The 17,369-nt window shown below is 35.8% G+C and overlaps 2 protein-coding genes across 2 annotated transcripts in view; both read left to right on the forward strand.

Annotated features, from left to right (window-relative positions):
• LOC145694555 (phosphoenolpyruvate phosphomutase-like) overlaps positions 1-17,369 on the forward strand; it is a 300,696-nt gene that overhangs the window by 199,601 nt on the left and 83,726 nt on the right. The window lies entirely within an intron of this gene.
• LOC145694553 (syntaxin-1A-like) overlaps positions 3,142-17,369 on the forward strand; it is a 39,450-nt gene continuing 25,222 nt past the window's right edge. Inside the window, exons 1-3 of the mRNA XM_081770876.1 lie at positions 3,142-3,286; positions 13,566-13,646; positions 15,745-15,844. Of these exons, the coding sequence (XP_081627002.1) occupies positions 3,251-3,286; positions 13,566-13,646; positions 15,745-15,844 (217 nt within the window). The 5' untranslated portion in view covers positions 3,142-3,250. The remainder of the gene's footprint in view (positions 3,287-13,565; positions 13,647-15,744; positions 15,845-17,369) is intronic.

Raw genomic sequence — 17,369 nt, forward strand, 5'->3', positions numbered from 1 at the left:
TGCACATGCCGATTTTGATTCTACTTGCTTATGAAATGAACAAATTTCATTACAAACGATACCTTGTAATTCTGTTAATGGTGGACAACCTTTTCTTTCCAGATCCACAACGTTTGCTAACGCAAAGATTTTCTTTATCCAAATGGATTTTTCCCCACCTTTACAAAGGAAAGTTGCATCTAATGCACAAAAATCATACATAATATTCCGAATATGTGATACGAGATAGCCAGTCTTACTAGACCATGACAAGCCATGCAAGTGGTTTGTAAGCCAATCGATTTGTTTTTGGCAACCTATTGGTAAATCGTTAAATTCACATGGTACTTTTACTAAACAATGAAAATTTAAAGTATCATCACACGCAGTAAGACAAAATTCACGTATCACAAATTCATTCGGGGAAATCTTAAATCCCTGTATGTCTACAATATACATTTTATGGCAAACTGAAATTTCACACGAACGTTCCATGACAACTGGAATAAGTTGTCCAATAAATTCAGTATTTTTTAAACATTCACCAGTTTTTAACATAAAGTTTGTGATTGAAATTTCACGATGCCGTTCATGAAAAATTTCAAAGAGTTCTACTAAAGTCTTATCATTCAACAAGTGCTTTTCTAGAAAAGTTCCAGGATTATGCTGCATACCACTTATTCCATTTGAGCGTAAGTATACAGTTATCGTTTCTAACACACAATTTTCACTAATGTTTTGTCCACAATTCTCACTATCACAATACATGATTACTAATAAAAGGAAATCAAACAATTAAACAATTTACCATATGTCCACGTATTTCCCATAATCTTTTTCCAGTAAAATTTTTAATAGAATGGGTCTATATTCAAAGTCCCACACAAGATCTCGGAAACGTTCAATGAAATTCCATATCATCGCAAAAGGCTGTCCATGCTTTTTTCTGTAAATTGATAATAATTCTTCACGAACTTCAAATTTCGTTACAGCATCTATAGCTTTCCGTTCAAGAGATTCCGTATCCAACACCAAACAATCATGTGTCCATTGACTGCCGTCTCCGAACCCGCAAGCAAAACAAATACAAATATCGTCTGGTTTCCAGTATATTATACAGTCTTTTATACAATCCAATGATGTACGTTCCACAGTACACTCACATGGCAAATTCAAAAATTCTTCCAACTCCCAATTCTCCACCGGGGAATTACTCACTGTTGGTGAAGGTGTAGGGGGATATTCTTCTATTTCGTTTTCAACATCAAGTAACGGGAAAACTTCTGTTTCCAGTGGCGGAGGTTGCGGGCTTACCACCGGTTGGGATGAAAATTCTGTTCCCGGTAATACATCCGAGTTGGCCGTGGTAACTTCTGTTTTCAGTGGCGGAGGTTGCGGGCTCACCACCGGTTGGGATGAAAATTCTGTTCCCGGTAATACATCCAAGTTGGCCGGGGTAACTTCTGTTTCCAATGGCGGAAAATGCGAAATCACCACCGGTTGGGATAAAACCTCTGTCCCCGGCAAAGATGATGATTCTGCGAGATCACTTTCACCTCTTGTACTAAAATTCAAAGGTTTCGGTAAATCCATGCTTTAAAACCAATCTATAACTACTTTTCACTAAAAAAACACTGGGTATTTAATATGCTTCGTCCATCACGTGATATCCCATTCCAACAATCCAAATTTCTAGCATATTCTCCAGCAACAGCTGTCGCGTTACATGTGCTGCATATTAATGAATTACCTTGTTCTACGTGTGTGATCTGCATATTTTATTTCCGAAAAGGTCTTTTCTGTATTCTGCTTGTCCAATTAACATTTCTTTTAACCGGAAACCAATTTATTATGTGTCATGTTCTTTATACAACCTTCGGCCGCACCTGCATACATTATGTGTCATTAGTATGCGTAAAAGGGTGTATCCATTTTTTAAAACGTGCATTACCAAGTGCTACCATGTCAAAAAAGTAAACACTCATGAATATTCATGAGTGAGGACTAGATGCCCCATAACTACTAAATATCTGACTTATCACAATTAATAATTGTTAACACCGGCTAATAATATTAAAAGGTGCAGTCAGTGTGTACAATGTAGATTAGGGATGGCCACGAAACTCCGGTTTTCAGAACCGGTTCCAGACCTGGATCCGAAAACCTGGTTCCAGGACCGGATCTTGGGAATCGGTTCCAGACCTGGATCCGAAGAATCGGTTCCAGACCTGGGTCCGAAAAAAACGGTTCCGGAACCGGATCTTCTAGAACCGGATCCGTTCAGACCCGAAAACCGGTTCCACCAGGAACCGGTTCTGGCCATCTCTAATGTAGATCATCTGTGTTAATGAGATATTTCCATTAGTGATTAATAAATGAAACATAGTTTATCATAGTGATAGCCTTTCTTTTAGGGATACATGTATTTATGTTGACACATTTCATTTTTGACAGGGGAGGCGCGATCAGATTTTGGTGGTTGAGGGGAGCTTCAACTGCAAAAAGTTTGAAAAATCCCTGCTTAAAGATTTCATTTCATTTTCCCTACCATTTCTCAACTTCGAATTAGCAGTGTTAAAATTTAGCTTTTCCACGATTTTGGACAGCCCTAACTCTGAAACTATTCACTTTTTCCCACAGGTCCATATTCATTTTTTTTTCACTTATTTTGATGAGAGAAATCACCTATTACGGTTTGTCGGTATAGTTCGTTAACACCCTATATATATTCGCTGCATCTTACCGTTCTATTTTGATACCTATCAACAGACGGAACTGAGATAAATTGGAAATCTAATAATACATGGTAAAGAATGAAGAAAGAAGGGACGCAAGGCATGTACTTAAAGGTACCATTCCAACATTAGCCTTAAGACTTAAGAAAAACTGGAAAACTTCAGGCATACGGGGTTCGAACCTGGAAAGCAAAGTAATAAATTCGGACATTTTTTTTATCATTACTCCCGTTTAGTTACACCATACTTCACTGTTTATTAAAGGTTTACATTTCCTTTCTCACTGCCTCCATACGATGCAGAACAGCTCTTAAAATCTAAACGAAAAGTTTCAACTTTTTTTTTTTCTCCTTTGCAATATTACTGTAGGAAGAAACTATCTTACGGAGTTGACAACTCTGCCACGTAGTAACCAGCTGCACTGAGAGTGAGGGCAACCTGTCAATTGTTTTACGTCATCAGAGGAAGAGGATTTACAACGAGAATCAAAGTGATTTTTAATCTTATTTTCTTAGCACCAACAAAAGTACTTCGCTATGCCGAGAGATAGACTTCAGGAGTTACGTTCACAGGTAAGTGGGAAAAATTGTTATAAAAAACACTGCAGATGCTGCAATTACTTATTCCATCTGGCGCTGAGGTGTGTCGGTGTCTCTGCTTGCTATAAAAGGCGACAGGTGGCAGGCAAGTAGTGTTTACGTAGTGTTGCCAACCAAAGAACAAATCGATAATTTATATGATAAAAGTCAGGTGTCTCTCTGCCAAGATCGTCCTGGAAAGTTAGAATTGCTGCCTAACTCGTTATCTTATTTACACTAAACAGATAATGCATCCGGTATCTTTGTTCTAGCAAATGTGCAAGTTGGTTCAGTGAATTGTGTTTTTAAAAAATCGAATTATTGCGTACATAACGGAATCTGTTCTCAAAAGAATTCTATGCGTAATTGAGAGAGAGAGACAAATGTGCCCCTGAATTTCTACCTATAAGTTCGCTTAATAAAATTTGTATATTGGCGGAATTGGGCATTCTATCCTCCCTCTAACACACACATACAAATCAAAACATTGTGCAAACAAAATTTTATAACAAACAAAAATTTTCTTGTTTCTGTCTGTTGTTTATGGTTATTTTTTCTTGCCTGTCAGTTTGAATTTAGCCAACTCGTAAAATAGATATGACAATATGTATAGTTTTCAGGTACTAGCACCTCTGGTGTGAGAGATTCCTGGTTTGATCTCAGGTCATGTAAATTTGTAGTGGACAACATCGTTCTCAGCTCTCTTGTTTCCTTCGACATTTTCATTCCACCAATAATCACATAATATTTTATTTCATTAATTACTCGTCTCCTTTAGCCTAGAATGCATAAACATGGAACGTTAAGCTAGAAATTTAAATTACATTAAATTTTAGCCAATGGAAAAGAGTTGTTAGGCAACCAACATCATACTTGAAGTATGTTGGGTTGCAGAACGTACATTTGCTGACAACCAATGCTATGCCAGCTTAAAAAAAAGATCATGATTATCAAACCCGGACTGAACAAGTACTGAATGACTTAAGGCATATTTTAATTGTAAAATCAGGGATATGGCGGCCACTTACCTCTGGTGTGTGGAATCCCTGGTTCGATCTCCGTCCAAGTAAGTTTATGGTAGGCAACATTATGTCCGTGGGTTTTCTCGGGGTACTCCAGTTTCCTCCCACATTATCATTCTACCAATTCTTCAATCCTCATTCATTTGCCTTAGTCATCCGTCTCTTTAGCCCAGCGTTTTCCAACCGGTGTGCCGCGAATGGACCGCTGGTGTGCCGCGAGAAAATCGAAACAAAATTATTAATTCTATAGCAACCAAATTGCAAGAAGGAAAAAATGTATATTTTTGTATTTCACATTACTATGAATTTCTACCATGGAAAATATTACTGTAATTGTAATATATTATATTCTACATATATTACTATGTAGCAGACAGTATTTCGGCTCGTACACATTTCCACGGTTAGCTGCTATGTTACGCTTCAATTGAGAGTCATACTAACACCGAGAAATAGAAGCACTTGTACGGTACGCGTCAAGTGAACGTTCGTAGAACACTCTTTCACAAGTGAATGACAGAATAACACTTTGTTCAACAGCTGTGTTTTGACTTCGACGCATCGCAAGCTGTGTGATTGCAATAATATGCACCGGTTTTGGTTAAAACAGCAGAGCTAAAGGTACAAGACATTTGTTTGTTCGTTCGTTATTTAGTGATCTTCGTTCTTAGTGAAAGATTGGATACAGTTTTCGAAAAAGAAAGCGTTATTTTTTAAAAAAATCTGAGTCCTATATTTCATTGCAATTGTTTTCTATTTTAAAATTAGAATAAAAAATAAGCATAATGAATTAGCATGGGGGAAAACCAGTGATCGAGCTTTCATCTCTGTGAGAAAGAGATCAGTAATCACAGAAAAAAAATACAATGGTATTTTGTATTTGCAAATAATAATAATAATAATAATAATAATAATAATAATAATAATAATAATAATAATAATAATAATAATAATAATAATAATAATAATAATAATAATAATAATAATAATAATTATTATTATTATTATTATTATTATTATTATTATTATTATTATTATTATTATTATTATATCTATGAGTGTGCCGCGAGAATTCAAGTTACACTCGTAGTGTGCCGCAAGTTGAAAAGGTTCGGAAACGCTGCCTTAGCCTAAACGGCATATTTACGGGACGTTAAACTGAAAGCTTTTAATTGTAGAATCTATTGCAGGAAAATAGGAGTAGGGTTTGAAGAAGAAAATCATAATAAGAAATAAGAACATAATAGTGCTTGCTATAAAAAAATAATCCAAAGATAAGTGCCCCTCAGACGACCAAAGGTATCATTGGCTACAATGAGGAATGTGTTGAAAACAGCATGCTATAATTGCCGTATCTCAAGACCTGTGGCTCAGTGGTAGAGTGCTTATCTTTGGTGCGTGGGGCCCTTGGTTCGATCCCGGCCAAGTAAGTTTGTAGTGGACAACATTATGTCCGTGATTTTCTCGGATTACTCCCGTTTCCTCCCGCATTTTATTCCATCAATTTTTCCATCATCACTCACTTGCCTTAATCATCTATTACCTTTAGCCTTAAGGAAATTAAGCTGAAACATTTCATTTTTGCATCGGGACTGTTCCAATTACAAAGCAAATTATTTTCTTCAGGAGGCACTTCGGAAGTATTTATTCGAGAGACAGAATTAATTGTTGCAAAAAATGTTCAGATCTAAAATTTATGTCAAATTTAAATCAAATGCTTCGAGGAACAATGAATCAAGAGTTTCTCGTTTTCTCAGCAAGTGTCTTTTCATCATTGAAACATTGTCCTCTTGACAATTTGTCAGATAGAAAGAGCATTTTCTATGTATACAAGAATTTTAGGAGTGACAAAAAAAAAAAAAAAAAAAAAAAAAAAAAGGATCAAAAGATTGTGATCTTGGCCAATAATTAATTTGTGGGTAAGGGGCCACAAAAATTGTTGAACGGCCCGAAAATCGGCTTTTCGTATCTTTTTCACGGAATAAGCACATCATACTGAGTTAAGGGATAGTTTGAGTTTGGCTGGACTATATGTAGTTCTCCAGATATAAGGCGTACAAGTAAAATTGTGAGTAGATGGCGCACGAAACATTTCTCTATTCTGAGATGAATCGATCTGGATGGTTTACTTTTAATGTAGAGCCATACAGAAGCATAAATATTCATTATGTAGGAAACCATAATCTTGAGTTCTTTTGACGGATTTTCCCGTTCCGATGTAAAAGCGCAAAATTCCACTAGAAGTTGTCACCCATCTCGCCTGATGTAGATTTCCTTGGTCCTCGTTTAAAGTTTGTTCAGCTTGTTTTAAATGTTCATTTCCACGTTTTGTGGTTCTTTTATACCGCTTCATAACCCCGTTTTGATTCACTTTTGTCTATTCCTCCTGTAATCATTTCCCTTTTTGTTCTTTGGTCAAGAAGAAATGGCACTTGTAACTTAGGCATTCGTCTTTCTTTTTCCCATTTACAGTGAATCAGTGGATCAACACATTTACACCAAACAATATCAAATAAGGATTCTCTGGCAAATTTTGGAAATTGTACTATTTTAGCATCACATGTAGGGTTAGATTTTTTCACTGATTTTAGGAGCTGACAATTTTTCTCGTGATATTGAAAAATTAAGGCAACAATTCGTTGTTGACTTAAAGTAGCTTTTCCACATATGGATGAAAGAGAACAAAAAAGAAATATAGAAAATGTGGCATTGTTAGAGATTAGGAAAGACGACTTCTTCCAAAGTTGGATTTTTAAGAAGCAATTATGTAAGTAATGTCCTAGGCTGGCGGATCTTTTCTAGAACCAGAATTATTCTTTGTTTCCCTTTTTCCATAGGATTTTTTTTCAGCGCACTTTCTATTGTAGGCAATTGAACACAACTAAACTCCTCTGGAGAGCCAATAACATCGTGATTAATGTTTTTTGTGTGTCCTCTGACCATAATCGAGTCTTTTTCTCCAATTTCACGTTGATACAAGCAAAACAATGGCGCACTCACACACTTATATGGAGAAAGCCACAGACCTGTAGATAATAGGATCAAGCAAGAAAACAGTATCACTCGTCAACGCTACCAAACTAGCAAAAGCACAACACTCAAATGTGATAATTCACCTCAAACTGATTGTTATGTCTGAGCAGGACAAATCCATTTGTTTCCATGATAATTGAGTTGCAGGTGAAGCAGATGCCACACACAAACATTATAAATTTATCGATTCCCCACCCCAAGTCAAAGCGATAGGGGCACCTCATAAACAAGGGTTAACGATTTTAAATTTTTTAATTTCTTTTTAAACTCCAATTTCATTCCCAGTCGAAACTGGGCGGGCCACAGAAGGTAACGCCTTCTCTGGGGCCAGGGGAAAACAGAATTGTTAGAAGCGCCTGTTTGTAGATGGTATACAGGAAGCTATGGATGGCGTTGGTGTACAATCATTATTATATCTTTAGATGCGGTAGAAGAAGTGCAGTGTAGGAGAGAAATTATGGACTATAGATATGCAGATGGCTTTGATAGATGCGACGACATGGGTTATAGGTTGGTGTGGCCTGGTCAAGTTCATGCAGTTCAAGTAGGTGGTCAACTGGTGGATAGGAATGCCGTAGTCGTGCAGGAGTCTGATCTAGCAGAGCACCAACAATTGGATGTGCCTCAGCTATATGGCTCTGTATATAGCGAGTGCGGAGACGATAGAGATGTTGTAAAAGCATGGGTATGGTGGTGTGCTGATAGACCTCCCTATAAAAAAATAGTAGGAGTATTTGCCGGCAAGAAATAGGCGGTGCGCAGAGCATGACGTTCCAGGACTTGCAATTTGGTGTAGTTTAAATTTCTTTTCTCATTATATTTGAACTATTTGGAAAACAATTATTACTAAGGGTAATACTGTATAAAGCAATAAACATTTAATTTATTGTTTTAAAAAATCTACCATTTCTTTCTTTTCTTTTCTTTTCTTTTTTTTAAATTTCAAGTCAATTGCGGCACCTCATAAAATTGAGGTATCGATTTGAAATTTCTTGTATGCTATATTAAGCACATTTGGCCAAAAATGGCCGCTTAGGGTAATAAGATTTCGAAAAAAAAAAAAAAGGTTTTTTCGATACACCCTAACATGCAGAGGTTCCAGCGCATCTCGGGTCATCAACAAACAAAAATTTCACTCAGTGAGTTTTACGTACAGGCCCGAAAATATTGCATGCATGCTGCTCTAAAGGCTGGGAAGACTGATTTAAACATAGAGATAGGGAAGTCAAAACTTAGAAGGGGGGAAATTCCCACGCTTCCCTAGCTACAAAAAATCCCTGGTTCAACGAAATACTGCATATATCTATTGAATAAAGTACAGTTGGCCTAGACTATCTCACAAACCACACACTTATTTTACAGTGTATGTGTATTGATGGAAGAAAAACACAAAACTGAAAGAAAAAAATACAATTGAGCCTACAATACTGTATGAAGTAGCCTACAGTACTGTACTTTGTTAACACGTTTACTAAAAAAACATACATTTAGGCTTAAAAATATAAAAGACTACTTAAAAAGTGTGTAATTTGTGTAGTTGTATAGCTATTGTTGTGGAGCAATGACGTAACTGATATCAAAAATGACATATATTTCTTGGAAGATGGGAGGTTACATGAAGTCGGTTAAAAGTAGTCCACTGTACACAGTGGCGTATTTACGATTTTGTTTCGGGAGGGGCTTTGCTAGCTTTCGGGGGGGGGGATTTGCCTGAAAATGTGAAAATTCTGCAAGATGTTTCATTTACTTTACTATAATAAGTAAGATTTCGGGGGGGGGCTTAAGCCCGGAAGCCACCCCCCTAAATACGCCACTGACTGTACATATTGAAAGCCTGTACCTTGAAATTATCGTGTATTCTAGCAAATATTAGAGTAACACGTCGTTAGAAAATGGTAAATTCCCTTCCATAATAAAAGAAGCATTATATTGTTCAGGTAAATAAATTACGTGATCGGAGAATTACTGGGCTTTAGAACCAACTCAAAACCTAAACCGTCATATATACCAATTCCATCTAACAATTCGTGACAAGTGTAATAAGTTTTATTAAGATGAAAAGCGTAATTATCAGTATAGCAAGTGAGAACATATGTTCATTTCGTATATCACAGACGAAACTGATAAAAAGCCTCTGCCAACACATATTTATCTAATCAATATTTCCTGCACGCTCACCGTTTCGAGACTTCTAGGAAGGTTTGGTCCACAGCAAGTTGACGACAATTAGTTTGTGAAGGAAAAGATTTTTTTTTTTTTTAAATGACAAGTTATCGTTTGAAACTATCATTAAGAGTAATAGAGTATATCAGTGATAGCCAAATGGGGCACCGCGATTCATCCGGCCCGCGGATGAAAATTAAAATGTATTATTTGTTTTTTTTTCAACTACTTGTGTAACAGGAAGAGCGTAGCAGGATATAATAATATTCATGAATCGAGACTTGGATTTTAACTGAGAAATGTTCTTGGAAAATTTATGTATTGAAAATTTAACGGATTAAAATTTAAAAAAAATAAAGATAAAATAATTGATTAAATTAAAAATTACAGTATACTCTCGGTTAACCGAGCTCCGGTTATCCAAGTCTCCGAGTTATCCGACAGAGATGGAGTGGGTCAGTGGGTCGTGGGTCAATAGAACGTGACTTACTGTGACCCACCACCCACCGTGGCCCACTGAGATCTACCTACCCACTCTGTTCAGTGCATTGTAAACATCATCTTTTGAACACTAGTGAATTTATCTGTTTTACTTTCAAGGGCTTCATTTTACTTCCTTTTCCATTAGTTTCTATTTACTTACCTGAGATGAGTATATCTAAGTAAAAAATAACTTAAGACACTTTTGAATATTGCTATTTGCAATTGTAGGAATAGTAATACGACTCACTACTTGGCTTTCAAGACACAGTCGAATTTTACACTTTTTTTCCTTTAACTTTAGGTTGCCCTACTTTACCTTGATTTGAGACTTTCAAATTTCATCCTATTTTCCACTGAAAAATATCTGTAATTCAACTAGGAAATTATTATTTAAATTCATCATACTGTATATGTCCCATGACAAACACTTTACCATTTTATATCGTAAAGGTCAGATTCACCGGTATTGAAACAGAGCAGTGCTTGAGCGATTGGCCGTAGAAATTCAAACTTCGATTAGTAATAATTTCACAGCCTTGTTTTATTAAAAGTGTGAGCTCTTTAGTCTGTGGAGAGGAGGGCGAGGATCATGAGTCAAAATGGGTCACGCTGGGTGGTGGGTCGTAGGTCGTGGGTCAAGTTTTCATTAACACAAGCCATCTCTGGAATAGAAAAAAAGGGTTCAGAGAATAGAATGTTTTAAATTGCCATCGTCGTATGTTTATTTTTTGTAATTATTTATTTTAACCCTTGTCTCCAAATATACATATCTTAGTTATGGGCCTACGGGTTGTTTTAATATTTAGTGGAGATGATTAATCAGACAACATGTTTGTCAAGTTATGAGAACATTCGAACATAATATTTCCATAGAGTTTCATTGTTTATATGTTACGATAATGAAATGAAATTAAAGAGTATGTTCCTTTTCGGAATGAGCATTCTATTATGTGAAACACTGCCATATTATTGAAGTAATTGAGAATATATGTAGAGGAGTATAGGAAGCGCGTTAATAAAACAAAAGATTGCATCGGATTTGTGATTGCACGGTAGGACCTAGTTGAGTTCATGCAGAATTCGGCACAAAGACAGAAGTATTGATTTAACAGTCAAGTTACATACACCATACATCCAGTATTTCCAAAGGGGATTTACCTCTCATCCCCCTCATCGCACACTGTCCACAGATATAGACACGAAGCGTCAAGAACACTTTTTTACACAACGACTAGGGTAACAAAAATATAACTCGTGATATCAATGTATTTACGGAGTAAATTACATTCTGTTGCTAGTTTACATGGAACATTGGAAGATTTTACAACCGATTTGAACATTTATATTGTTCTATGCATTATAAACATATGATGAATTAATATTTTACTAGTAGTTATAAGTGGCTACTTTATTGGTTAAAGCAAAACGCAAAAAATGACTGAGCGGGAATCGAACCCTGGACCCTTTGCACGTGAGCCGTACATGCTCCTCACACTGCCATGCCGTCACTTAATAACTTTACGCGACGTATGATACATGTAACGAGTCGGAAACTTTAAGAAACTTTTTCTCCGCTATATTTGGCTATTGCGCTCTCTCAGCTAGTAATATTAACACTTTAAATGTGCACTACTATCTTGCGAAACATGGTTCTGAAGTTCATTTACCAAGTCTGCTTTCTTCTTGTTAGAGACTGATGATGTGGCAACCCCCTGGGATACCACTGCCCAAGGTTAATAGCCACTGTCTACAGCTAGCAGAAAGAAATGTATAACTGGTTAGATTAGATTCCGCCGTAAAAATGTGGTGGCAAGCTACGGGCTTGGCAGCTAGGCAGGTTGCATCTCTGTGTATCGGTTTCTGTAGGCGGAGCGAGTAAATGGAAGTTAAGAGCAATGACATAGCAGCTATTTTGGGGCTCTCTGAGAATTTCGGTATCATTTCGTAGCACTTTGCCTTACCGCAATGCAAAATTTGTTTTGCTTTGTGATTGTTATTGTTATAATTACTTATTGCGTTATTTGCTTTGAGTTGAATCCACAGATTTTGCGCCAACCGTTGCGAAATGAGGCCTGCAGACAGTATTGTAGATTGGAGAATGTGTTAACGTCTTACTCTGATGAGTGTTGTGAGTGATATCTAGTGGAAAAATAAAACGCTGCGAAGAAAATTATCATTTTTTTGTTTTTGTTACAAAGTAAACTGATTTCAAAATGTTTCTAAGGCTAAAATTAGTAATTACAATAATGGATTTAAGGTCAAATAGCAAAATCATTATACATACAGTATTTCGTGATGCAAACTGATGAATGAATAATATTGTATGGGATAACCGGGCACATTTCGTAACCGTGTGCAATTACGCAACACAAAATTAGCGATTTAGGTTACGATAATCGAGATAACAATTACAATATAATGACTGTCTGCATTTTTGTATTACGTTGCTGTACTCAGAATTTTTGCGAAGAGTGGTACGGAATGACAGCCAACGTCAGTAACAGAGGGGACTCTTCAGGGAAATGACATTGATAAAAAATTAACATTTTATGGATGAAATCCTCTGCACGAGAAGATAACTGCGCAGAGGTATGATGGCATTTCATTTACGGTGGAAAACATTAAGAGTCTGCCTTACTAAAAATAATACAAAATTTCCCATTTTTCTTTTGCTTATTTATTCATAAGAGAAAGGTGATAATAAAATGCAACTTACCACAATTGTAGATAATGTTATTTTACAACAGAAAATATGAACCTGAAGAATTTTCAGTGTTGCTATCCGTAGAAATTACAGTGTTGCCAGAATGACAATTCCCCTAAAATCTAATTTAAGGCAGCGACTAGGGGAACGAACTCCACTGCATTTGATTATGTATAATGTTGTTTTGGTTTGCTGTGAACTACTTTTTAAACAAGAGTTGTATTTAGTTCGTAATAAACAAAATAGTTTTAACATACAGTTATTAAAATTAAATAACGAAGTTATTTAAAAAGTAGTTCCCAGCAAACCAAAACAACATGATATGTAATCATATGCAGTTGAGTTCGTTCCTCTAGTCGCTATTTTAACTTAGATTTTAGGGGAATGATTATTCTGGCAACACTGTAATTTCTATGGATGGCAACACTGAAAATTCTTTAGGGCCATATTTTCTGTTGTAGAATAACATTATCTGTGATTGTGGTAAGTTGCATTTTATTATCTCCTCTCAGTTATGAATAAGCAAGCAAAGGACAAATGGTAAATTTTGTATTATTTTTAGTAAGGCAGGCTCTTAATGGTCTCAAAACAAAAGTTCAACCAAAACACACCAACCACTATTTGTGCATTGTTTTGCGTATTTTGTATATTATTATTAATAATACTATACAAGGTCGGTGGTAGCCGATACCGTCAAACCAGTATACTCCGATACCTCGATGCTAAAAGGGTGCGTTAAGCTTCGAAACAACAGTCCATGCTTCTTTTATAAAACAAAAAGCAAAACAAATTACCGAAATATGAATATGTTTAACAAATAAGTTTCTTATAATTTGCACTTAATTATTTGGACGTTTTTATTTCGCAGGCTGGGCAAGAAATGACCACCTTTAATGATACGGATTCAGTCTCTAAACAGAAAAGATTCATGGATAACTTCTTCCAAGAGGTAAGAGTTTCTTATACTTTGATTATAATTGGCCAAAAGTTAATCGTATTAATTAATAATTGTGAGATAGATTTAAATTTGTTTATTCCGAACAAGTAATGTTGCCGCATAGGAACTCAAGGGAATCACAAGCAAGACAAATCATCGTCATTTGATTTTGTGTTCATTACAATATTATTATTTCCATTGAATGTAATAATGTTTGAATCTTATCTGGCATTGTTTTATATACGAACCAATTCGATATCCTGTCAATTTACGTCCTTTATTATAGAATAAAATTATGTTTGTTTCCGTCTAGAGCAAAGTAGTGATTGGGCAAATACTGGAAACCACTTAATTTCAAATATTACAGTTCTCAACACGAGGTAATATCACAACTATATTACGAGTTGATTTCAGTGTCGTATTTAGGGGAGGGCTATCGGGCTCAAGCTCCCCCGAAATAGATTTGTTAGTGTTTCGCATTCCACGTATGTACAACAATAATCCTTCTTACCATTTCAAAGAATTTCATTCACTTTCCATTTTTGTATGCTTGTTGTTCAGAAATAATACTATTTGTCAAATTTCATTCCGTGTAAGAATTGCTTTCTTTTTTTCTTCCTTTCATCCATTTTACTCTTTTGTTTCTTTTTCTTAGTTGTTACTTTCTTTCGTTTCTCCTATTATACTTCCCACCGTTGTTAGTTGTGATTAAAGTCGGCCGTCGTCAGTAACGCCAAATCTAAAAGGAGGTGAGGTTCCACACCAACTTACACGGATATCAACATAACAGGACTTTAGTTATTGTAGCAAAGGAATATTTACATCGTTTAGTTATAAAGAAAGGTAAATGTTTGATTTAAAGATAATCAATTCGGGGGAATAAGTATCCCGGAAAATTAAGAAGGCTTCCTTTTTCTTCTATGAATATAATAAAAGGTTCAGATCATTGCTAAATTTTTGTGTGTATAATATCACATAAGATTCACCAGTCTGGAATTCTTCCAAATTCAAGGGCGTCTCTGGCGAAGGGGGACGCGTCCCCACAATATTTTGAATTACAAAATATTCAATATTTTATTCTAATATAATTTATTTACTAACAACAGAATATCATATAAATAATAATAATTATATTTATTTGGAATATAATGTTCAGGCTGTGAAACGATTGTAATCGAGTTCTTGATATACCTTAGGGGGTCCGTGAAGGTAAGCAGAGAGGTAACAAATGGAATCGAAGTTAATAAACAGGTTGGGCTAGGTAGTACCATTTAAATCACTTTCTTTGATCCCCCCTCCCCCACAAAAAAAAAAAAATTACGTGCCAGAGACGGTAGTGCTTACAATTAAAACTACAATCAGTATATTTCAGCTTCAACTTGTCTCAACATTTTCCTTCAGGTTTCAGGTAAAAACGTATACAGATAAAACCGAATATTTCCATTTTTTTTTTCTAAAATGAAATTAGTTAAGTTCAACGTGTGTTTGCAGGAGCCTCATTTCAGATTTGCCTGGGGCGATGTAAGATCCTCCTCCGATATATGAGTTTCACGTATTTCCCTAATATATTAGTAGAGTTGAATTGATTTTTAGTTTTAAAGTCCCGTTCAGCAGCGAGGCTGTATGAGACGTGGACCTACTGATTAACGTGGAATCCGAAACACATGAGCTCTCGCCGGGAGTATATTAGTAGAAAATCGTTTAAAATACATTTAATTCTCAAACTTAGGTGAGCAATTGCCCCTCCCCCTGCTTCCCCGTGTTGTGCCGCAGGGGAAGACAGAAAATCCTAAGTACGCAGCCGCTTTACACTGTTATGATTTCACACCCTGGCGGGGCGCACACACGCAAGAATCTAGGAGTTCATTAAATACTTCAAAAAAATATAAACAACAAACTTCATGCTTTCAAATGGCATGTGTTATACTTTATTCTCTCTTTAACTTTAGGGTTGGTGGACATATAATTGTATAATATCTACCAATTATTTACGCGCATTCTGTATATCAAATTTAAATGTATACCTAGAATTAATTCCCAACAACTGAAAATTACATTGTTTATGTTAAAGGTGTTTTACATATTTTCTCTCTTTGCATTGTTATTACAGGTGGAAGAAATTCGGACACAATTGGAAGACATTCGAGTGAAAACACGTGAAATGAAGCATTTACAAAATTCTGCAATGTTGACACCTCGATTAGACGAAAGTAACTACGTATTATTTAAATTTTGGCACTTAAAAAATAGAGAGCGAGGAAAATGATTAGTTGTAGCATTTCAATATCTAAGAGTAAAGCAAAGAAGCATGTATATAATAGTAGCAATGCACTGAATACAACGTCAGTAGGCTGTATCATAAATCAGTTTTGTAAAACGAATAATAATAAAAAAAGATATAACGCAAGGTCCGAATTGGAATTATGGGTCGAAAATGAATGTAGATGCACTTATATATAAAATCGTGTAGAATATTTCATGGGAGAGCATGGTTAGCTCTAGACTTCTGAAGTATATTCATGGAGTAATCACGCTGATAGAGCGATGAAAATACTTCTCGTTGCGATGAGGTTATAGTTATAGCAACCAATGTAAGATGTCACTAGTATAGTTACATGAAGCACAAGTGGCAATGCACTTAACGACATCTATGAACAGTTAACCAAGATATTACATCCCTTAACTCCAACTGAACAAAAAGACTAGTTGTAAGCAGTTCATTACTCTAGGATTCATTTTATGGTAGAACTTCATAGGCTATTCTGCGATTTATTCTGTGATAGAACTCAAATGACATTTAATAGTAATCCGGCAGTACATACAGTATCTCTTAGCGTAATTATCGAACACAGCGTGTATCACAATTCCCTCCAGGATTTTTGAAATCGATAGAAAAACGTAATGAAATTTTACAACTTTACGTCCCACGATTATGCCCTTTATGGGGCGTTTATACTTGGTCGATTTAGTCGCACGACTAAATCGACTCGCTGCATTTGCCACTAAATTGAAGCAACTAGGCCGAATCAGATCGATGGATGTGTTCAATTATTTCAATCACAGAAAATAGAACGTCTTTCAATTCAGTTGCCAGTCGATTAGTCGCCCTCGATCAACAAGCGATTAAATTGAAGTCCCGTTTACACGGTCGATTAAGTTGAAAGTGACGTCAATTCAACTGAATCGAACGCAAATCGACTAAGTGTAAACGCCCCATTAAGGGGAGAGTTTATGGGGACTATAGCCCCGGGGCTTCACTCTGATCAAAATCGCAACTGGCTATTCAAAAACAATCATGAAGATACAATCATCGTCATAAAATAAAATACGACCAAAAATATGAAACATATTCCCTTAACTTTCCTACTGTACTTTCACAGAAATGTATTAGGTGAAGTCAGCAGGGGCCATATATTTTTTTTCTAGCCCCTGTCTCCAGATGGGTTAATCCAGCCCTGGAAAAAACCACGAGAAAGCCCACGGACACAATGTTGTCCATCACAAGTAACTTGGCCAAGGGTCGAATCAAGGACCCCTGACACCAGAAGTGAGCGTTCTATCACTAAACCACCGTGATTCTCGACTAAAAAAGCTCACAATATTTCTTCTTCTTCTTCTTCTTCTTCTTCTTATTATTATTATTATTATTATTATTATTATTATTATTATTATTATTATTATTATTATTATTATTATTATTAGTAGTAGTAGTAGTAGTAGTAGTAGTAGTAGTAG

The sequence above is a fragment of the Thermobia domestica genome, chromosome 9 (genome assembly GCF_964235325.1).
Source record: "Thermobia domestica chromosome 9, izTheDome1.hap1.1, whole genome shotgun sequence".
Taxonomy (NCBI): Eukaryota; Metazoa; Arthropoda; class Insecta; order Zygentoma; family Lepismatidae; genus Thermobia; species Thermobia domestica.